A 22147-nucleotide genomic window follows, 5' to 3' on the forward strand; every position below is an offset into this window, starting at 1 on the left:
ATTAAACTGTAAGTCAAGCCCATTCTCAGTGAGAAAACTGAGTAAGAATCAACTGTCTCTTGGTTTTTCTCCAGGCCCGAGGTATGAAGAGACAGGTCATTGATGACTTTATCACCCAAAACAAGTATCTGTTGGCAGCCAGGCTCACCAGCCAGAAGTTGTTCCATGAACTCTGCCCCGTGAAACGGTCTCACCGACAAAGGAAGTAAGGACTGAAGGCCTTGCCCCTGCTCATCATGTCACATGTTACTGAAAGGCAGTTAAACATTGACCCTGGGACAGTCAGAATCTCTGCTTCACATTGCAAATAGATGAACATAGATCAATAGCTATGATAGTAGAGGGGTATGTCAGTCCAGGGCATCTTAGGACCAAATGATTGGCTGTGCCAGAGAAGATCCCCCTGAGAGCTGAGCCCTGAAGAGTGAGATGGTTCTGCCAGGTGTCAGGGAGAGCCTGTGAAGCTCAGTGAAGCAGCGCGAAGTGGGAGAACGCTGCTGTTGCTCCCAGAGTGTCCCACACAGGGCAGACTTCTGCAGATCTAGGAGAGGAGCCAGGTAAATGACAGTTAAGGGCAGTGAGGGTGCTGAGGAAATGGTAAAATAATTAGCTGGACATCGCATGGCTGAGGCATCCTCATTCATACAGAACATCTGAAAAGTCTGGAAAGACAGGGAATCACTTCTTATAGCTCTTTCAGATTAAGGAGCTGGTGCCTTTAAATTTAGGGCTGTTTCATCTGTGAAAGGTATGAAAGGAAATTATATGAACCATATTTCTGGATATGAAAGGAAACCATTTTGATCACATTATTTGAAAATACATTAAAATACTGTTTAAAATAGGAAACATTCCCTATGTTTCCAGACTTTTCAGATTCCTGTATAGACTAAGAGAAGAAACACTTTAATTAAATATAAGGAAGATGATCCTGGACTTTGAGGATTATTATTTATACAGCCTTCAAAAAGTATCCCAGTCCGTATACTCCTCCCCTTTGTTTCCACCACCACCCTAGCCAGGCCAGGGTCACCTCTCGCCGAGGCCACCGTGTTAGCCTCCTGCCCTCCTCTGCCTCCTCTCCACTCTCACACCCTCGGTCAGTTCTCCATGTCAGCCAGTGATCGTCCTCCTCACTCTGTGAATTGGATCGAGTCCCCTCCGTCTCTGGGTCTCTACGCTTGCAATGCTCTCAGCCTGGAGCGCTCTGACCTCACTTCCTCTTGTGGCACCTCATTCAGGTCTCTGCTCCAGCGACGCCTTCCCAGATGACATTTCCCTGACCAGCCTGTCTGATGGAGCATGACTCCCAACCCACCCTGCACTCTCCCCTTCACGTTTTCTTTCCCCTAACATTTACCACTACTTGTCATGATCTACCTGCCTATCTATCTATCTGTTTTTTTGTCTGCCCTCCCCACTGGAATATAAGTTCCACAGGGCAAGAACGGGGCTTCCCAGGTGGGTCAGTAGTGAAGAATTCGCCTGCCAAAGCAGGAGACATGGTTTGATCCCTCGATCGGAAAGATCCCCTGGAGGAAGAAATGGCAGCACACTCCAGTAATCTTGCCTGGGAAATCCCGTGGACAGAGGAGCCTGGTGGGCTGCAGTCCGTGGGATCACAAAGAATCAGACACAACTGAGTGACTGAGCATAAGGGCAAGAACATTGTCTTACCTGGCATCATCTAGTGAGTGCTCAGTAGTATCTTGGAGAAAGAATGCCTGATTTGAATGATTAGATGAATTTGCCATTGGAACCACAGCATAGGAAGCCCTTCAGAGTGAGGCCCAGTGGCCCTGGCCTGAGATAGGGTTAACCAGCCCTGCCTGAAGTGAAAGAACTTCACTTTCTTGTGAACAGGTGCCTTCTGCATGACCCTTCCGCATCAGCAGTTCAGTGACTGTTGCCTTCAAGGGCATTTCCAAATGTGAAGTTTGATGTGGGGAGAGCATCAGCAGTTTAGAAAGATGCAGGTCCTTAGTGCCTTGAACATCTTATCTCACTGGCGACCCTCATACAGCTTTGGTTTCTAAAACGTGCTGGTTCTCTGTGTGAATGACTTCTCCTCTCCTTCACCTTCACTTGCCATTCAGGTTCGAGCCACGGCTTCGGAGATTAGTTACACAGCCTTTTCTTTTGTTGACGTGCAGGTACTGTGTGGTTTTACTGACCGCTGAGGCTACCAAGTTGAGCACACCCTTCGAGGCGTTCCTGTCCTTTGCCCTGGCAAACACGCAGGACACGGTGAGGTTTGTGCATGCCTACAGCAATCGGCAGCAGGAATTCGCCAGCACCTTACTGCCAGACAGTGACACGTTTCAAGGAAAATCAGCGGTGAGTTGTCGGTTCTCTCCTGCTCCCAAGCTCTTCACAAGCACGTGGCAGTTAATTCCATGTTCGCCTTCCTTAAGAGTTTTGAATATAGATTCCGGGGAATCCAGAAATCTCTGAAGCCTGTTTTGTTTTATTTTTTTCTGAGTGCTTGGAAACCATTTGACCTGTTTTTTGGCCCTGTCCTGTGGTATGTGGGATCTTAGTTCCCCAACCAGGGATCAAACCTGTGCCCACTGCATTGGAAGCGCAGAGTCTTAGCCACTGGACCACCAGGGAAATCCCTGAAAGCATTCTTAAACTAGTCTTTTACCCTGCTGATTTCACCTCCTAACTTTTCAACCTTGGACCTTTACAAAAGGCATCTTTCCTCTGGGTAAAGATTAAAGAGCATCCCCAGTCCCTTTCACCTATCTTTCCCCTGTGCAGGTCAAGTCTTACAGTATCTAGTTTGTAGAATCTCCCTTCAGTTCAGTTCAGTTCAGTCGCTCAGTCGTATCCGACTCTTCGCGACCCCATGAATCACAGCACGCCAGGCCTCCTGTCCATCACCAACTCCCGGAGTTCACTCAAACTCATGTCTACAGAGTCAGTGATGCCATCCAGCCATCTCATTCTCTGTTGTCCCCTTCTCCTCCCGCCCCCAACCTTTCCCAGCATCAGAGTCTTTTCCAGTGAGTCAACTCATCACATGAGGTGGCCAAAGTATTGCAGTTTCAGCTTTAGCATCAGTCCTTCCAGTGAACACCCAGGATTGATCTCCTTTAGAATGGACTGGTTGGATCTCCTTGCAGTATAAGGGACTCTCAAGAGTCTTCTCCAGCACCACAGTTCAAAAGCATCAATTCTTCGGCGATCAGCTTTCTTCACAGTCCAACTCTCACATCCATACATGACCATGGGAAAAACCATAGCCTTGACTAGACGGACCTTTGTTGGCAAAGTAATGTCTCTGCTTTTTAATATGCCATCAAGGTTGGTCATAACTTTCCTTCCAAGGAGTAAGTGTCTTTTAATTTCATGGCTGCAATCAGCATCTGCAGTGATTTTGGAGCCCAAAAAAATAAAGTCTGACACTGTTTCCACTGTTTCCCCATCTATTTCCCATGAAGTGATGGGACCAGATGCCATGATCTTTGTTTTCTGAATGTTGAGCTTCAAGCCAACCTTTTCATTCTCCTCTTTCACTTTCATCAAGAGGCTTTTGAGTTCCTCTTCACTTTCTGCCATAAGGGTAGTGTCATCTGCATATCTAAGGTTATTGATATTTCTCCCGGCAATCTTGATTCCAGCTGTGCTTCTTCCAGCCCAGCGTTCCTCATGATGTACTCTGCATATAAGTTAAATAAGCAAGGTGACAATATACAGCCTTGACGTACTCCTTTTCCTATTTGGAACCAGTCTGTTGTTCCATGTCCAGTTCTGACTGTTGCTTCCTGACCTGCATACAGGTTTCTCAAGAGGCAGGTCAGGTGGTCTGGTATTCCCATCTCTTTCAGAATTTTCCACAGTTTATTGTGATCCATACAGTCAAAGGCTTTGGTGTAGTCAATGAAGCAGAAATAGATGTTTTTCTGGAACTCTCTTGCTTTCTCCATGATCCAGCGGATGTTGGCAATTTGATCTCTGGTGCCTCTGCCTTTTCTAAAACCTGCTTGAACATCTGGGAGTTCACGGTTCACATATTGCTGAAGCCTGGCTTGGAGAATTTTGAGCATGACTTTACTAGCGTGTGAGAATCTCCCTTAGGCAACCATTAATATGCTTTTCAGTGTCTCCCTCCTGTACTTCTGCCTCTTTTATTTCATCCTAATTGACCTTACCCTTCCTTTCCTCCTTTGTCATCACTCTCCACAGAAGCATGAAATTCTTTGTCATTTTCATCATCTTGGTAATCATGGGAAGTGAAAGTCGCTCAGTCATGTCTCACTCTTTGTGACCCCATGGGCTATACAGTCCATGGGATTCTCTAGGCCAGAATACTGGAGTGGGTAGCCTTTCCCTCTGCAGGGGATCTTCCCAAACCAGGGACTGAACCCAGGTCTCCCCCATTGCAAGCAGATTCTTTACCAACTGAGCCACAAGGGAAGCCCAAGAATACTGGAGTGGGTAGCCTATCCCTTCTCCAGCGGATCTTCCCGACCCAGGAATCGAACTGGGGTCTCCGGCATTGCAGGCAGATTCTTTACCAACTGAATCGTTTACCAACTGAACTGATTTTCATGGGAAAATCTCTGGAAAAAAACAAAGGTTTGCTGTATTATAATATTAAGTCAGGGGCTTCACTGGTGGCCCAGTGACTAAGACTCAGTGCTCTCAGTTCAGTGAGCCCAAGTTTGATCCCTGGTCAGGGAACTGGATCCCACAAGCCACAACTAAGGGTTCGCATGCTGCAGCTAAGACCCAGCAGAGCCAAATAAATAAATGTTAAAAAAAAAAAAATTAGAAGTTACAGAACAAAGAAGTTACAGAAGAAAGAGCTTTAACTTTTAACAAAGTTAACTTTGAAAAGTCACCAGAAAACTAATTTCTTTTGTCAGAAAAGTGGAAATCTCTTGCAGATATGGTATACTCATTCATATCTGTGCTTGAGCTTCACTAGACCCTTTTTTCCATCATCTCTGGAAACAAAAAACAGTAATTTCCCATTCTCTTGAGAATTCTCATGGTTTTCGCCTTTTTCTCCCAGGTGTCTATCTTAGAAAGGCGCAACACGGCAGGGCGGGTGGTGTATAAAACCCTGGAGGATCCCTGGACTGGGAGTGAGAGTGATAAATTCATCCTTTTGGGCTATCTGAACCAGCTGCGGAAAGACCCAGCTCTTCTGTCGTCAGAAGCTGTGCTCCCCGACCTGACCGATGAACTTGCCCCTGTAAGCACACGGCCCAGGCGAGTGGGCACTGGGCAGGGCTCCCGAGCTCCCAGAGCTGCAGTGCCCTGTCAGGAATGGGGGGCTTCTCCCTCCGGGGCTCAGGATCCAGTCCTGACCCCTTTTCTCCTTCCACAGATTTTTCTTCTCCGGTGGCTCTACTCTGCTTCTGACTACATCTCAGTCTGCTATGCCATCGTATTTCACAACTGGTAGGAATATTGCCAGATTGAATTTCTCTTGCCGTTACTTACCAGGACTGCTGTTTTTCATTTGAAAAAAAAAAAAAAGGTCCACTCCTCTTTGATTTCAGTGTAGGCTCCATCTGTGCAGGTGGAAGAGTGTTTCCATATTTTCAATGACTATTCCCTTTTCTCTTTCAATAACTTCCCTTTTGTAATATTTGCTGGTTTGACCCTTTCCCATAGGTTGGGAAAGAAAGGATCACCCCAGCTTCCCTTCCAGATAGCAGAGCCTGGGACCGCACTCCTCACCAGAGCACCTTAATGCCCAGCACAGGGCTGAAGCACATGTAGTCCAATGAATCAAGACACAAACGAACCAGTGAATTAATCAGAGAGGGCAAGGGCACTCCCACCACCCCCTCCCCAATGAGACCATGAGCTCCTGAGGACAGACCACATCCCACTTACATCTGTGCTTCCTGGCCACCAGCCCAGCTCCCAAAAAACAGCAGGCCTTTGATGGGTGTCTGCGAATAAAATTTCAGAACACCTAGAGGAGATCTTAGAGAAATCAACTTTCTTCTCCCTACTGTACCCCTTTGGGCCACATCTGAATTAGTCTGACCAAAAAAAAAAAAAAAGATCAAAATAGAAGAAGTAATTCCACAGACTTTCTAGTAAACTCGTATTACCCTTGATGTCAGAATGTTCCTGCATGTTCACAGCTTAAATCCTTTGTTACCCCTCTTGTCCTTTCCTTCTGCAGAATCCATTCAGCACAGTCTGAATGGATTAAAAAGTCACACTTTTTAAATAGGTAATCTGTGAGTTAGAACACTGAGGAAAAAAGTTCTACTTTCGCCACTACCGCAAAAAAATCCTCTATGTGTATGAAATTAGAAAGTGTTTATTGATGTGAAAGCTTTTTGGTTTGGGGTTATGTAGCAGTTTTTTGAGCCAGAGAGAAGAAACCTGAAACCATTAACTGACACGTCACAGAAGCCCACGTAGCACTGACCAGAGCTTGTGAACTTCATTTCAGGCAGGAAATCATGATCATTCTGTCCCTGATTTTCTCTGCCCTCTTCATCCTCTTTGGCTCTGCCGTCATTCAAGCTTTCAGGTAAGACCCCCCGTGCTCCTCAGTGCTGCATCTGAAGGGTAAGGCCTATACTTCCTCGACTGTTTTTCTGTAAAATCTCTTTTTCTTCAGTGACTCAAACGAGGAGCAAGAGTCCAGCCCTCCAGATAAAGAGGAAGCCCGTGAGAAGACAGGGAAGACAGAGCCAAGCTTCACCAAGGAGCCCAGCAGGTTATTCTCACCAGATGCCAGCCCTTCCTCCTCAGCAGCAGCCCCACAGACCACAGAGGCTGATAAAGCAGGATCCGAGTGTCTAGCACAGCTAAGAACTCTGGCTCTGCTCCTTGTGTGAGATGTGGATTTAGGGAAGAATCACTGCTAATGACAGCTTCCTAGGTGGCTCAGTGGTAAAGAATCCACCTGCCAGTGCAGGAGACTCGGACTTAATCCCTGGGTCAGGAAGATCCTCTGGAGGAGGAAATGGCAACCCACTCCGGTATTCTTGCCTGGGAAATCTCATGGACAGAGGAGCCTGTCAGGCTATAGTCCTTAGGGTCACAAAGAGTTGGACACGACTGAGCGCGCACACACTGCTGATGAGTGTTGACTAAGACCGTGGAGGTATTTGGACACACGTCTAGTTATCTTCTCCTAGGCACCCTCAGTTTCTCAACCTCAGGTTTAATAATGAAGTCAGGAAGCAAAGAAGCATGTCAGGCAGATGCTAGATGAGCCAGGAGCAGAGATAAATAACTGTATTGACAGCCTTCAGCCTGTGCTAAAGCCACTTCTACACCAACTGCATGATAACACCTGCAAGGCTATTTGTAGACTGGGATAGCCAGATCGGGGTCAGTCCTGCCCTGCCCCTGTATATAGGCTCAAGGATAGTTAACGCACCTAGTCTGGCTAGAACATAGCAGTTTCTTCCACTTGTTCCTTTTAAAAGTAATGCCATTCCCCTGTCCTCCAAGATCTTAATTCCTCAATATTTCTCCACAGCAAGATTCCTAAAAAAGGCTTTGTGGAGGTAACAGAACTCACAGATATAACATACACCAGTAACTTGGTACGCCTGAGGCCAGGCCACATGAACGTGGTTCTCATCCTGTCCAATTCCACCAAGACCAGCCTGCTGCAGAAATTCGCTCTGGAGGTCTACTCATTCACTGGGTGAGTTCCTGTGTTTCCCAGAGAGGGGGCAGGACGGAATGTGTGGGAGGAGGAGGGGCGAGCGGCCACACTTTGGTGAGCCGGGGAACGGGGGGAGCGGGTGAAGTGGCTGGGGAGGCTTTATCCAGGCAGCAAGGTGTTGGTTGTTACCTGTCCAGCCCCAAGATTCATCCAAGCCATCATGCAGGGACCCTTCTTCCTCAGTCTCCCCTGAGCCCTTTCAGGAAATGGTTCTCTGGCTCCTATGTGTTTTCCGGAAGCCCGACACTGAGAGTGACACCCAGCAGGGACTGACACCAGCAGGGAACTGGAAATGGGTGAGGGGCTGTTGCCACCTTGTAGAAACCCTCCAGGCCCGGCAGAACTCCTTCATTTCTTCAGACCCTACCCAACACAAAACCTTTTCCTGTTGTTTGAAATCTGACTGAGATTCTTAAGTTCCCTGTGATTAAATGTGCCCAGAAGTACCCTAAATCTTCATTCTGTCCTTCCTCCAGGAGCAGCTGCCTACACTTTTCCTTCCTGAATCTAGATAAACACAGAGAATGGCTCGAATACTTACTAGAATTTGCTCAAGATGCGGCCCCCATCCCAAACCAGTACGACAAGCACTTCATGGAGCGTGACTACACGGGCTATGTGCTGGCTCTGAATGGCCACAAGAAATACTTCTGCCTCTTCAAGCCCCAAAAGGCAGTGGAAGAGGAGGAAGCCATGGGGCCGTGCAGTGACTTTGACTCCTCCCTCCATCTGGGTGAGTGTCGAGGGAAGTCTTCCTCTGGCCTCGGACCCAGGCCCATCAAAGGAAAATTGAGCAAACTGTCCTTATGGATGGAACGGCTGCTGGAAGGCTCCTTACAGAGGTTTTATATCCCATCATGGCCTGACCTAGACTGACAGGGTTTCAAAAGAGAGAGACTAACTCGTCAGACTTTTTAACAGACCCCTGTGAACAGGTATTTTTCAGGACTCAAACTATCACAATGGACAGAGTATAGATTTTAGATTATTCTTCCAGAATAATGGCTAGAAGAATCTTTCCTTTGTCCTGTCCTAACCTAAGAGTGAAAAACACCACACGTTGACTTCCCCGGATCAGAATATTTTCCTTTGGGCCTTTTTTTCCTCATTTGAATGCCACACACTATTTACAACAGACTGTTCCTTCCCTCTCCCTTTGTCATCTCTGCCACGTGCTCGCCCCACCCTCCCCTGTCCCATCTCTGTATCTCTCTGCTGGGCCCTGCAGCGGAGGTGTATTGGGGGGTGCCTCTCAAGCCAGGTGTGCTGGGCAGTCACCTGCCTCCCCCATCCGGCCTGGGCTGTGCTTCTGCCCCAGCACTTGCTCTTCCGTTGGCACAACCCACCTCAGCTTCTGGGCCCTGCGTCTGCATCTCAAAAGAGGCCTAGTTCCAGGCAATCCTACATTAATGATTTCTCTGGTAGTGAATAGCTAAAACTATATTTGGGGGGGCATCCCCCTACAACGGCTGGTCAGCCACAGTTTTAAAGGTTAGGGATGAGTGGGGGCTCTGCCTTTCAGTTCAGTTTTCTTCCCAAGACAAGAGAGGGGCAGGCTGGGCACGGCCTGAGGGAACGCCTCTCTGAGCACCCCATCAGCTGCCTCCCAAGCACTAAAGTGTCCTCAGAAGGATCCGCATGGCAAGAAGTACTGTAATGACCTTGAGCCATGTACCTGTATGTTTTCAGATGCCTTTCTGCCTCTGTCAGTTCTAGGGTATGGGTATTAGGAGCCATAACTTGTAATCGTGTTCTCAGAACGTAGAGATAAGCTGCCGTAAGCCAGTAGATGTTCAACTGAAGACTCATTACTCCCGCTGAGTCAGGCTCAAAGGAACCTCTTCGCTCCAGTGGTGTCTCCTTAGTAAAATACCAGGCGCGTCTTTGTAAAGGAAGTTAAAGTTTCTCAGCAGTTGCATTTGAACCCCATTAACCCAGTAGTGCTGCATCTTCAGGTCCTCTTTCGTGACAAGTGAGCCAAGACATGTTCTAGACTCTTTGTTTTGCTCACTTTGAGCTTCTGGCCTATATTTCATTGTCTCTTCTTAATTATTTTCACTCTCAACAACTGCTTCACCAGTAACAGGATCAGACCTGTCCTCAGCACCCCAGTTTGCTGGGTTCCAGTGAACCATGGATTCCAGGCGGGATTCTACCAGCCAGTTTGAGAGCTTTCCTTTTCTTTTTAGAGCAAACTGCCTGGAATTTGGACAACCTCAAAGGGTTCAAATGTCAAAGCAAATTGTCCTTTTGATTTTGAAGGCTCAAAATCAGTGATGGGAAAAAATAGGTTAATAACTACTATTTTCCTTAATCGTAATTGCTTTAAACTAAGCCATTTGAATTGAGTGACAGTGGCAAGTAATAAATTGAGTCCAGAAATTCTTGCAGTTTTCATGGAATCTATAGCTTTATTTAAAAACAAATAATAATAATGAAATCATTGCCAGGCTTTATTTTTTCCACACGTTCCTCTCAAAATGGGTGTTTATTTTGATTGCCCTATCGCATGGCATCTGGCCCAGTGGGACTGATCAAGGAATTCACTTTTGGCTCTGTGATAAATTATTTTCTGCATCTCCTCTGGCTAAGTTGTTTATATGAGGAGTGGTTTGGTTCAATGGTAAGTTTTTCTTTTAGTTTCTGATACTAATGGGATTCCTGACCTTAATTTCTGAAAACCAAAACACCCCAGATTTGTTCATTTTCAAAAATTTTTATTAAAAAGCACGTTCAGACCGCTGCACCTTTCATTTGTACAAAGAAAGGAAAGCGATAATGATGGAAACATTCCTAGGAAATATTTCAGTCCAAAAAAAATCATCTAGAGATCTGTTTGGGGACTGGTAAATAATGTCCCCCAAGAGGACACTGAGAAGCTTTTATTTTAAACTGATCTTGACTCCTGACTACCTAAGCCTTTCCTCCTGAATGTTGTTTCCATGAATTTGTTTTACTTCCGTGTCAAATGTATGAGCCACCATCTTGTTCAGCCAATGCTACTGTTTCTCTTTTTCACATATGTAAATCAAACAGACCCAGTTTTGGCTTTAACTTCTTGGTCTTCGGTATCTTGAAACTGCCAACACTGATGTTGTTATAGGTAGGTTTTTCTGGTTGATACAGTTTATGCCTTATGTTTAACAGATGGGACAGTCATTGGCCTAAAACAAGCCTTTGTAGACACATGCACCCGTTTAAAAAATATTTTTTCATTAGGCCCAGTTGTCGGTGGCACAGTCTGTCTAACGTAGAGTTCATCAGCTCCAACCAAGCAATATGTCAGTAAGCAAGCCTGCCTTAACTCCCATGAGGCACCACAGTCTTGCTGCCATCACTGACTAACCATGAAAATTTGGCTGTGGTTTTGAAATAATGGGTTGATTTCCTCCTCATTCATACATACATTTTTCCTGATATAAAAAGAAATGGGATCTGACTGTGTTGTAAGTAGTTTGTGTTATTTGGGGCAAAGGATTAGGAGCAAACACTCAAACATTTTTTCCTAAGTGAAATTACTGAAAGGCTGATGCAGAACAACTTGACAGATGAAACGCTGCTCACATCCAAATACCTGACCTTGTCCTGGGAAAAGAAACGCAGCCTGGCAGCTGCTGACTCTGTGTTCAGTGAGTCAAGGAAGATGATTATACTTTCAAGACAGACCTGAAAAGAAGGTGAATATTTTGCACTTTTGATACTCTTAGGAACAAATAACTTATTCGGCAAATGGAGTCTTTTTTATGTTGTTTTTGTTTTGTATTGTGAAACAGGCACTGAAGCTGATGTTATTTTGTTTTAAGAATCTTACAGACTGGAAACAGAAATAAACTATTTTAATGTGTGATGATTACGGGTAGCTCTTATGTCACGAGGTGATCATTTGACCATGGACACATGATCAACAGAATCGAATCTGCATGTTACTCAATACATGCTTAAGATCATCACGCCTTCACTGCAGATTTCGGGTACTTCTGTCCTAGAGGGTGGGTCAGCTTGAAGAGAAGATAATGTAACACAGGCTTAGAGGGAGTCAGTTAAGGAAGTGTATAAACAGCCCTTTGGAGGCCAGCTCATGTTACATGGTTTAGAAGACATTCTGCATCTTCCTGGGGTTTTGAGTGGGAAGTCTCTTTATTAGGTTCTGCACATTCTTTTCCTTTCACACTTTGTTTAAAATGTTCACAGAAGCCCTCAAACCAGGATGCAGTCCTAGACTCCTCAGAGTAGGGGCTATATTTTAAAGGAAGATACTATAGAAATCTGGAATGTTTCTACAGTATAATTTCGTAGGATTTTTTCATTTCATCCCTCCAAATTGTAGATAAACTGCATTCTCCATCCCTTTCCCCTTTATCCTCCATCACCAGTCTTCAAAGGAAAAAACAGCACAAGTGCATCTTTTTTTTTTTAAGTTAATTCAAACTCCTGAGGAATATTGGCTGTTTGGATTCGAGTTTCACTGAATGCCCTGATGGTACAGCCACCAATGACATTTTTAGCAGAATGTTTTATTGGCATCAGCTCTTCAGTTCTCAGATTTTGCTTATACACAAGTGCTTCTGGAGAATTATCATCTGTGCAAGCTGTTGTTTCATCTTGAAGAATCACAGGACAAGGTTCAGACGACTGTCACTTTAGGGAGAACACAGAGCATCTCAAACAGCAGGTTAGCCGCCACCAGGGCTGTGTTTCCTACAAAGAGGTGAAACCCAAGCATGAGCAGCGCGCAGACCACTGCCTTAGGTCAGCGTCCTGCCTGTGCTACCTGACGACCCCGTGGACATGCTTTCCCCAGCATTCTGTCCATCCAGCACCATTCAGAAATAGTATTTTAAAATTCAGAAGGCTCTGTTTACTCTCAGAACAGATTTCCCCAAAGGAAAACCTATCATCATGGTGTGTATTGTATTTATTATCTATCCTCTGAATCTAATAGGCCCAAGTCTGTAAACTGCTACATTAAAATTATTGGAATGGCATCTGCTTTGAATCTCTCTCCTAAACCAGCTGACTCTCCCAGTTTATTAATATTTATAAATATCATTTGTGCCTTGAGAATTCACTTTTCAATGAAATATCAAAGGCGAATGGCACTGTGCCACCCCATCACTGAACTGCAGGCTGGTTTCTCTTCTGCTGATGGGTAGGGCCAGCTAATAATCCTTAGCCGCCTCCCAGGGGTTCTGTTAGGGTTCATTAGCTCACATCTGTACAGTGTGCGTTAATAGGTTTATTTTCTTCACTGTAGGATGTACTCAGCAGGTCCCCGAGTTGTCTAAAACGACCCATCCATCTACTTACTAATTAGAGGAAGACGGTTTAAACTAGCAGCTGCCTACAGATCACACTTATCTCCCTTACTCACCAGAAGGATCGTAGGGTGGTGAAACTTCCACGAGGTCACAACCCACCACATTCAGGCCTTGACAACCCCGGATGATCTCCAGAGCCTGTCCAAGATCAAGTTTGAGTTGTCCACAATGATAACCACTGACATCGGAAAGCCACCAGTAGAGGCCTCCATGGATTTCTCCCAACCCAGACCCCCAGTTCAACTTGAAACTGTCCCTCTCCCTCAATAAACATTCACTCACCACCAGGCACCCCGAGGGATCATAGAAACCAGCTAACCAATCACTTCAGTGCCATGCATCCAGGCAGCAGTCCCCCATTTTGGGCACCAGGGACAGTTTCATGGAAGACAACCTCAGAGGTGGGGAAAGGCCCCCCTAAGGTGGAAACTCAAAGAACTGACTGAGCAGAAGACCAGGGGGAGGGCAGCCCAGGCAACCCAGGCAGAGGGAAAGACACGTGCACACGTGCCATGGTGGAAGAAGTACTGTAGTTAGAAGACAGGATAAGTGAGAGGGGTGGTTGGAAGAGCATCACTTTGCCTCCAATTTGCAGGTGAAAAGCTGAAAGGATGCAAAGCAGAGGAATGGAGTGTGTTCTAGAAAACTGGCGGGAACCAGGAAAGGCTTTGAGAGAGGCAGGTATGACCGTCCTCCTTTCTGAGAGGATAGAAGATAATCAGGTTCAAGCAGTCTTCATTCATTTACTCCAATATCTGTGAGTACCTCCTACTTATATGTCAGACACTATCCTCATTTCCAAGAAGAGTGAACAGAACAAAGGTCCACCCCCTGGAGCTTTCCTTCCAGTTACAACAACACCCCAATTCTGCCTCCCCGTGTGTATGCTGAGCACACCTATGAAAGCTTTATTTGAGGATTTACAAAATTCTTGAACTACCTTGGGAGGTGGGTCATCCCAGAAAGTTTGGTGTCTTAACAGGGGGTACTACAATACTGTCCCCATGGACAGGTGGACCAGAGGCAGAAAGACCAAATAACAGACTGTTATTATATCCCAGAAAAGAAAGGAGGGCCCTTGCCAACATCAGTTGCTCATCAGTAAGGGAAAATCCAAACCTGTGATCAGCCCTGAGAACAATAAAGGCCCAAATGCTCTGATTTTAAAATCCCATCTGATTCCTGAAGACTCAATTCAAATCCCAGGAAAGTGGGAGACTCAGTGTCCTCACCCCAAAGACGTGTCACTGGTGGAGTTCCTTACCTGACTAGGAGTAAGACCAGCAATTTCAGGTGTCCCTGTGCCCGGGGCATAAGCAGGGTCCAAGCCATCAATATCAAAGCTGATATAAATGGGTCTGCCTCCCATCTGCTGCCTCACTTCCCCCATCAGAGGAACCAGTGACTTCAGCCAGCAGTCTTCAGCCAGGACCACCCGGAAGCCCTGGAAAGGTAGAAATTGGAGCAGAAGGTTGACACTTGGGCCTGGAGTATTTACAAGGCATCGTCTATGGGCCCACTGTATTCTCAGCTTACGTGCACCTCACATTTGATCCTCAGTCTCCAAGAGGAAGGAACTGTCATCCCTATATCAGACCCATTGACTTGTGTCTGGACCTTCTTGGCTTTTTTCCAAGCCAGCAACATCTAAGGGCTTGGTTTGTTTCTGCTTGTCTCCCCTCCCAGGCGATAAGGCCTCATCTGCCTCATCAACTAGCGCCCTTGCTCCTCTCTCTCCCCATGATGCAAACTCAGCTTCCATCCCCACTTTGTGAACCTGATCAGCAAAACCCCATTGAATCCATAGCCGCCAATGAGTGGCCGATGGAGAGGAAGGCAGTGTAAGGGGCTGGGGACAGCAGGAGGGGCTTTCGGTCTGTCACCTGGCTCCGGCTGTATCTGTAGGTATCCAAGGTCGTGGAAGAGCCCCGGATGCCGATCTGCACCACACGCTTGCAGTCCAGGAGTCCCTCATCCACGCACCGGCGGAAAGGGGTCCCATGACAGAGCTTCTCCCCTAGGGCCTTGTCGGCTGTGTCCATGTGAGCGTCCACATGCACCAGCCCCACAGGACCATGCCTGTTGACAACAGGGCAGCTCAGAGGCCAGGCCTCCCAGTGGGGCCCGAACACAGCAATCCTTCAGGTCACTAAAACCTAGTGACAACTCACAGCCATAGAGGAAAGGAAATCTGGCATCAATTACCAGCCTTGCAACTGGCTTCTGACTTCAAATCCCTGAGCATCTCAGAAGAAAAATAAGCTCAGAGGAATCAGACAGAAAACAGTCATGTGCTTTAGCTGACCCTCTCTACCTCACCCAGAATTTTCTTTACTTAAAGACAGACAGTGCTGATAGGATGAGAAGACAGGGTGGTGGCTCAGGTGAGCTCGTGTGAAGGCTCAGTAAATCAACGCCACCCTTTCTTCAACTGCAGTACCAAGAAGCAGCTTCCCCCCAGCTCTCGATAATTTCCACCAACCCTGCCAGCCACCCAAAATAAACAGACAATCCAAATCCATGCCAGGCTAACATAGCTTCAAGAAAAAAACTTGGGCCCACCCATCCCCAGCCAGAAGGCTACCCACACATCTCTCCTCTATATGAATTCTGGAGCAGCATCACCTCCGCCCATCTGTCTCTTTCTCAAAGTAACCAAAATAAGGCAACGCCTGGTAGACTTTCACTACTGGAAAAATCCATCTCCTCAACTTCTGGGAAAGGGGGGCCTTTCAGGAAAAAACAGGACCTCCCCTCAGCAAGAAACACCACAGTGCTTGTCAGTATTTGTATTTGGCCTTTGAAGCAAAACAGAAACTGAAGTTAACTGGGGTTGTGTATTTCAGTAAAGGCTCATCTTCCAAAAACAGAGGCAAACGCTGAGCCTGCATAACAGAGCAGATCTAGGGCAAGCGAGGGTGGCCAAGGCGTTAATAATAAATTGTCTTGGCTCCCAGCTTGTGACTGACAGACACACCTGGAGCTCGACCTTAATTTTGATCCATAGAAGCAACTCAGTGGGGAATTTCCTATCACTCCCAGTAACCTGAGCCAGCAGAAGTCACCTGACGCCCTCTAGCAGCAAACAACTCATTCTCCAGATCCTGAGTTTTGAAACCTCCTTTGGGCTCTGCCTTTTGGGACTTACTTTTCTGCTATCGCTTGCAATATAGGATAGGTGATTGTATGATCTCCACCTTCAAAGAGAAAAAAAAAAAAGAAGAAAACTTGTAATATGGATTTGGAATAAGATTTGAGGACCATGTATCACCTAGAACCATCTTCAGTTTGCCCAATTCTGCCACCTTTTCAGTTAGACTGGAAGAACTATAACCATAGCTAAAATAAGATCTTGTTCAGTGATTAAAAAATGGCCACTAAATGTCTGACATTACATGTCATTTAAAAGAGAAAATTAAGGGACTTCCCTGGGGTCCAGTGGTTAAGACTCTGTGCTTCCAATGTCAGGGGTCTTGGGTTCAATCCCTGGTTGGGGAACTAAGACCCACATACTACATGGCGTGGACAAAGAGAAAAAAAAATTTTTTTTAAATAAGAGAAAATTAAGTTAAGGCTTATAATTTAAGCCTTAATATAGTCAAAGCTATGGTTTTTCCAGTAGTCATGTGTGGATATGAGAGTTGGACCATAAAGAAGGCTGAGTGCCAAAGAATATATGCTTTTAAACAGTGGTGTTGGAGAAGACTCTTGAGAGTTCCTTGGACACCAAGAAGATCAAACCATTCAGTCCTAAAGGAAATCAACCCTGAATATTCATTGAAAGGACTGATGCTGAAGCTGAAGCTTCAATACTTCAGCCATTTGATGCGAGGAGCCGACTCATTGGAAAGCAGAAGGAGAAGGGGATGACAGAGGACAAGATGGTTGGATGGCATCACTGACTCAATGGACATGAATTTAAGCAAGCAGCAGTCCATGGGGTTGCAAGATCTGGACACAACTGAGCGACTGAACAACAACAAACTTAAGGCTTCTGGGGAAAATGGTCAGAACCAGCTCTGCCCAGGTAAACTTTCTGCAGTGACACACTTGCTCTGTATCTGCATTGACCAACATGGTGGGCCCTAGCCACTGGCTATGGAAATGTGGCTCATGCAACTGAGGAACTGAATGTTTTATTTTATTTTATTGCAATTCAAATAGCCACCTATGGCTAGGGGCTACCATACTAGACAGCACAGGCCTGGAAAAGTATTACCACTGATCATTATTAATAATAACAAAAGCTATTATAATTTAAGCTTAAAACATGCCAGTCACAAATCTGGGCATTTTATATGCACCTTAGTTATATGCCTCTGACACAATATAAGAAGGTAGGTGGTGGTGTTACTATTCCCATTTTACAGATAAGGGAATGAAGCATGAATAATTAGTGAAAGGTAGAGCTGAGGTTTCAAACCATGACAGCCAGAAACTCCACTCCTTACCAGTGTGCTTTGCAGGCTAGGCCCTCTTATTTGACAAAAATAAATTTGGAAGTACTTCCCTGGTGGTCCAGTGGTTAAAACTCCGAGCTTCTACTACAGGGGACACAGGTTTGATCCCTGGTTGAGGAACTAAGATCCACATGCCAAATGGTGCAACCAGTAAAATAAACAGGGCTTCCCTGGTGGGTCAGTAGTAAAGAATCTGCCTGCTGATGCAGGAGACACGGGTTCAATCCCTGGTCTGGGAAGATCCCATATGCCACGGAGCAACTAAGCCCTTGCGCCACAAGTATTGAGTCTATGCTACAGAGCCCAGGACTCACAACTACTGAGCCACGTGCTGCAGCTACTGAAGCCCATGCTCCCTAGAGCCCGTGCCCCGAAACAAGAGAAGCCACCACAGTGAGAAGCCTGTGCACCACAGCTAAGAGTAGCCCCTGCTCGCTGCTATTACAGAAGAGCCCATACAGCAATGAAGACTAAGCACAGCCAATAACGAAAGAAAATTATTTTTTAATTCCAACTGGATATTTAGAAAAAGGTACAATTTTGACTATCTGTGAACCGAAGGAGAAACACTGCAGTGACAGTGGGGCAGGATGGCGGGGAAGGATCAGAAGAAAGTTGCCCTATAGATTAACATAGACGGTGAGGAGAGAAAAAAAGGCCCCCTTGCAGTTCTCGCAAATTAAGTCATTAAAACAACATCCTTGAAATAGTTAAAAAGTCACAACTAAGCCCCTGCCAGCAGCTTTCCTCAGGCACAAGATCAAGGGTTGGGACAAGGTGAGGTGGGTAGAGGCACTTGCCAAAATTGAAGGAATAAACTGAAGGATGCAAAATTGAAAAAAAAAACAGTAATTGGGGAATTCCCTGGTGGTCCAGTGGTTAGGACTCCACACTTGCAGGCAACCAGATTCAATCCCAGGTTGGGGAACTAAGATCCTGCAAGCTGCAAGGCCATTAAAAAAAAAAATGAGAGAGAACTACTCAGTCATCAAGATAAATACTATTTTAATGTAATATTTTTAAAAATCAGTGCAAGAAAAAGAATTCATGATAAAATTTTTTAAAAGATATGATCAGTAATTGTGCTATTCTGAGCCATACTGGAGCATGAGGCAAAAAGGGAAAATCAGTTATGCATATTGTTGGCTTTTTAGGAACTGTTTAAATTTTGCACTAAGGTAAATGCCTCGCTTCCCCCTGGCCCATCTCTGTCATCAAACTAGTCCAAAAAATGTAAATATCCTCTCCCCAGGGGCTAAAATAAATGAACTAAAAATGTTCCCTTTCATTCTGTCCCCATATTCACAGTGGTTTGCCCTGGAGAAGTGACTGTACTCCAGCTCACGATAAATAAACCCTAAGCTCAGAGAACTACACTCGCCTTGCAGCTGCCATTACCCAAGGTCAGAGGAACACAGCCGGCTGCTACGATTTTCTGATAGGCCGCTCGAATGAGGCGGCAGCTGTCCTGAAGGTTATAAAGATTGACATTCACATCGCCTAGGTCTGCAACCCTGAGAAACTGGAAGGGAACAGCTCCTGTGCTAGGATTGGCGGTCCTAAGCAGCACCGATTCTTCTCGGATCCGTCGGGGACCAAATCTGGAAGAGGAAGAATCACTCTATGAGTCATCCCTAAAGGTTTAGAGGCTTTCCCTGGGCCAGAGCTTCCCAGGCTCTGTGCTGGGGCTGAATGAATCTTTGTTGCAGGGTTGGGGTTCATCCTATACATTGCAGCAATGCTGGTCCTTGCCCACTAGATGCCAGTAGCACCTCTTCCCACATGTTGCCATAACCAAAAATGCCTACTGCTAAGTTACTTCAGTTGTGTCCGACTCTGTGTGACCCCATAGACGGAAGCCCACCAGGCTCCCCCATCCCTGGGATTCTCCAGGCAAGAACACTGGAGTGGGTTGCCATTTCCTTCTCCAATGTGTGAAAGTGAAAAGTGAAAGTAAAGTCGCTCAGTCGTGTCCGACCCTTAGCGACCCCACGGATTGCAGCCTACCAGGCTGCTCCATCCATGGGATTTTCTAGGCAAGAGTACTGGAGTGGCTTGCCACTGCCTTCTCCATCAGACTCTGCCAAATGTGGCCATTGAGGGGAGAGACACACCCTGATCCTCCTGCAGAGAACCACTCAAAAGTTCAAAGCTCAGTCATGTCTGACTCTTTGTGACCCCATGGACTGTAGCTCACCAGGCTCCTCTGTCCATGGGATTTTCCAGCCAAGAATACTGGAGTGGGTTGCCATTTCCTTCGCCAGGGCATCTTCGAACCAGGGTCTCCCGCACTGCAGGAAGGCCTCTTTACCATCTGAGCCACCAGGGAAGCCCCTGGAAACCACTGATCTGATCTATATAGTGAAGAGATTAAAGGCACAGACTTAGAAGGCCACCCCGGAGAAGGCAATGGCAAGCCACTCCAGTACTCTTGCCTGGAAAATCCCATGGATGGAGGAGCCTGGTAGGCTGCAGTCCGTGGGGTCGCTAAGGGTCGGACACGACTGAGTGACTTCACTTTCACTTTTCACTTTCACACATTGGAGAAGGAAATGGCAACCCACTCCAGTGTTCTTGCCTGGAGAATCCCAGGGACAGGGGAGCCTGGTGGGCTTCCGTCTATGGGGTCACACAGAGTCGGACACGACTGAAGTGACTTAGCAGCAGCAGCAGCAGAAGGCCACCCATCACCAATTTACTAAATGGCATTAGATTAATGCCACAAGTTCACTTTAATGGCATTAAATTTCTTAATCTCTCTGAGCTTCAGTTTCCTAATCTGTAAAGTAGTAATGACATTTACATTAGTCTGCTGGTGTGAGTAAATTGCACTCAGTAGGCATTTAATAAAAGGTGGCATTAATAACTCAGATCAGTAGTCAGCTGGAATATTGCTGAGCTGAGTCAGAAACAGTTCATGTTCAACAATTGGGAAAATCGATTTTACTTCCTCTAACTTAATCTTAAGGCTTTCGGTAAAATTGGCTTCAGATGGTAAAGAATCCACCTGCCAAAGCAGGAGACTCGGGTTGGATCGCTGGATTGGGAAGATCCCCTTGAGAAGGGAATGGCAATCCACTCCAGTATTCTTGCCTGAAGAATCCCACAGACAGCGGAGCCTGACGGGCTACAGTCCATGGAGTAGCAAAAGAGTCCGACAGGACTTCAGCTACTAAACAAAAACAACTTGATCTTAAGAAAACTGCCTTATTTGGCGGACTTCACTGGCGGGCCAGTGGTTAAGACTCTCTTCTTTCACTGCAGGGGGCGCCCGTTCCATCCCTGGGCGGGGAAATAAGATCCGGCATGCCACCTTGGCACGGCCCAAAAAACCTGCCTTATTTTAAGCAAATTTTGGAGTCAGGTGATATCTAGAGGTTTTGGGAAAGGGCAGCCAGCTTCTGTTCTCAATCTAATGTGCCCTGCTTTTGTAAACCGGAAGTACCCACTGCCACCATCCCAGCTAGGCCAGGGAATGGAGAAGGCTCGGTCCCTAAACTCCCTCTTTCTTTACCAATGGGGGTGACACACGTGCTGAACCCTTGGGATTACTTGAGGCAAACCGACCTGCTTCCCTGCTCCCAACGGATACTTTGGGGCCAGACTCTGACTTCCAACTCCACCCTGGGTGAGCGAAAGCGCCTCTCCATGAGTTTTGTATGCACGTGCCCCCGAGTCCTGCTGGCCTTACCTCGCCCCAGGCCGGTTGGAGGTCCCAATGTCCAGCGGTACCCCGACGAAGGCGGCGTCCAGCCCCTCGGGAGAGGCCTGCACCGGCAGCCGCATCATGGAGCAGATGCCCACCGGCCGGGCCACGAACTCGGAACTAGGCGGTTGGTTCCGGGGGGCGTCGGAAGCCTGGCGGCTCAAGCGGCGGCTGGGGTCGCAGAGTCCCGCGACCGGACGCGCTCGGCCCCCGGGAACCAGCCTCCGTGAGCCCCCGCCACCCCCCAGGCCCCTGGCGCAGGTGGAAGCCAGCAGCCGCAGCATCCCGCCCGCCTGCCCGCCCCGCTGGTCCCCGCAGCAGTCAGAGCCCCAGCCGCCTCGGGCTCAAAGTGCAGGGGCGCCCGGGGATCACGGGCAGGGGAGGGGCTCCAGGGACCCGGGCGCTCGCTTCCCTTCACCCTTTTCTGAACTTTGGCCTCTAGCTCTTTCGGTAAATAGAACTAGTCCCGCGGTTCCCCGCTGACGCCCACTGCACTGCCCCCAGTGGATATGCGCCCCTCCAGAATCCAGAGTAATACTTTTAAAACCTGAAAGACATGAAGGGGAAAGACCTTTCTCTAAGCGAGAGAAACTGGAGCTTTTTTCAGTACTAAGAAATGTCTGGATGGGAGTCTCAGGAAGCAGAAAGCCTTTCTTAAATAACCTTTTCTAAAAAGGACTTAGAGACCAGTGCGTGCCCAGTCGTGTCCGCCAGGCTCCTCTGTCCATGGAATTTTCCAGGCGAGAATACTGGAGTGGGTTGCCATTTCTTACTCCAGGGGATCTTCCCCGTTCAGGGATTGAACTTGAGTCTATTTTCTGCATTGCCAAGCAGATTCTTTACCATTGCACCACTTGGGAAGCCCCTGAGAGGTGAGTCCACTGGTTAAAAAAAAAAAAAGTTTGATTTGTAATGAAATTGTGGAGCCATTGGATGGTATTATATATTTTTAATCTCTAGAAGTTGAGATTGAATGGGAAAGGCTGGAGTTTGCATTAAA

General features: G+C 46.8%; 2 protein-coding genes across 5 annotated transcripts in view; one reads left to right on the forward strand and one right to left on the reverse strand.

Annotated features, from left to right (window-relative positions):
* DNAJC16 (DnaJ heat shock protein family (Hsp40) member C16) overlaps positions 1 to 11507 on the forward strand; it is a 40423-nt gene extending 28916 nt beyond the window's left edge. For all 3 annotated transcript variants that reach the window (XM_055419271.2, XM_055419272.2, XM_055419274.2), the window contains 8 exons: positions 75 to 205; positions 2154 to 2337; positions 5024 to 5206; positions 5342 to 5415; positions 6431 to 6511; positions 6602 to 6700; positions 7472 to 7642; positions 8140 to 11507. In XM_055419271.2, coding sequence (XP_055275246.1) covers positions 75 to 205; positions 2154 to 2337; positions 5024 to 5206; positions 5342 to 5415; positions 6431 to 6511; positions 6602 to 6700; positions 7472 to 7642; positions 8140 to 8539 — 1323 coding nt within the window. In that variant the 3' untranslated portion in view covers positions 8540 to 11507. The remainder of the gene's footprint in view (positions 1 to 74; positions 206 to 2153; positions 2338 to 5023; positions 5207 to 5341; positions 5416 to 6430; positions 6512 to 6601; positions 6701 to 7471; positions 7643 to 8139) is intronic.
* A 155-nt stretch (positions 11508 to 11662) lies between these two features.
* On the reverse strand, positions 11663 to 21440 carry AGMAT (agmatinase (putative)). Of its 2 annotated transcripts, XM_088845345.1 has the most exons (8): positions 21133 to 21431; positions 18840 to 19042; positions 16130 to 16178; positions 14865 to 15060; positions 14246 to 14425; positions 13564 to 13680; positions 13035 to 13119; positions 11663 to 12361 (listed from the first exon to the last, which is right to left on the reverse strand). In XM_088845345.1, the coding sequence occupies exons 1-8, from the start codon at positions 21429 to 21431 to the stop codon at positions 12288 to 12290; spliced, it is 1203 nt and encodes a 400-aa protein (XP_088701471.1). In that variant the 3' UTR covers positions 11663 to 12287. The 2 variants fall into 2 exon arrangements, with proteins under 2 accessions (XP_088701471.1, XP_055275250.1); XM_055419275.2 differs by lacking the exon at positions 13564 to 13680 and having other exon boundaries at positions 21133 to 21440.
* Positions 21441 to 22147: the final 707 nt, after the last annotated feature.

Source organism: Moschus berezovskii, chromosome 17, assembly GCF_049115385.1.
Source record: "Moschus berezovskii isolate FMDL1 chromosome 17, NW_MosBer_1.0, whole genome shotgun sequence".
NCBI lineage: Eukaryota > Metazoa > Chordata > Mammalia > Artiodactyla > Moschidae > Moschus > Moschus berezovskii.

Bases quoted from the DNA above. Each gene is read 5' to 3' on its own strand.
- AGMAT (XM_088845345.1), bottom strand. From the start codon at position 21,431: ATGCTGCGGCTGCTGGCTTCCACCTGCGCCAGGGGCCTGGGGGGTGGC. The intron at 16,179-18,839 runs GTAATGGCAGCT...TTCTCTTTGAAG, and splicing joins CTGTGTTCCTCTGACCTTGG to GTGGAGATCATACAATCACC. The intron at 15,061-16,129 runs GTAAGTCCCAAA...TGTTGTCAACAG, and splicing joins TTGCAAGCGATAGCAGAAAA to GCATGGTCCTGTGGGGCTGG.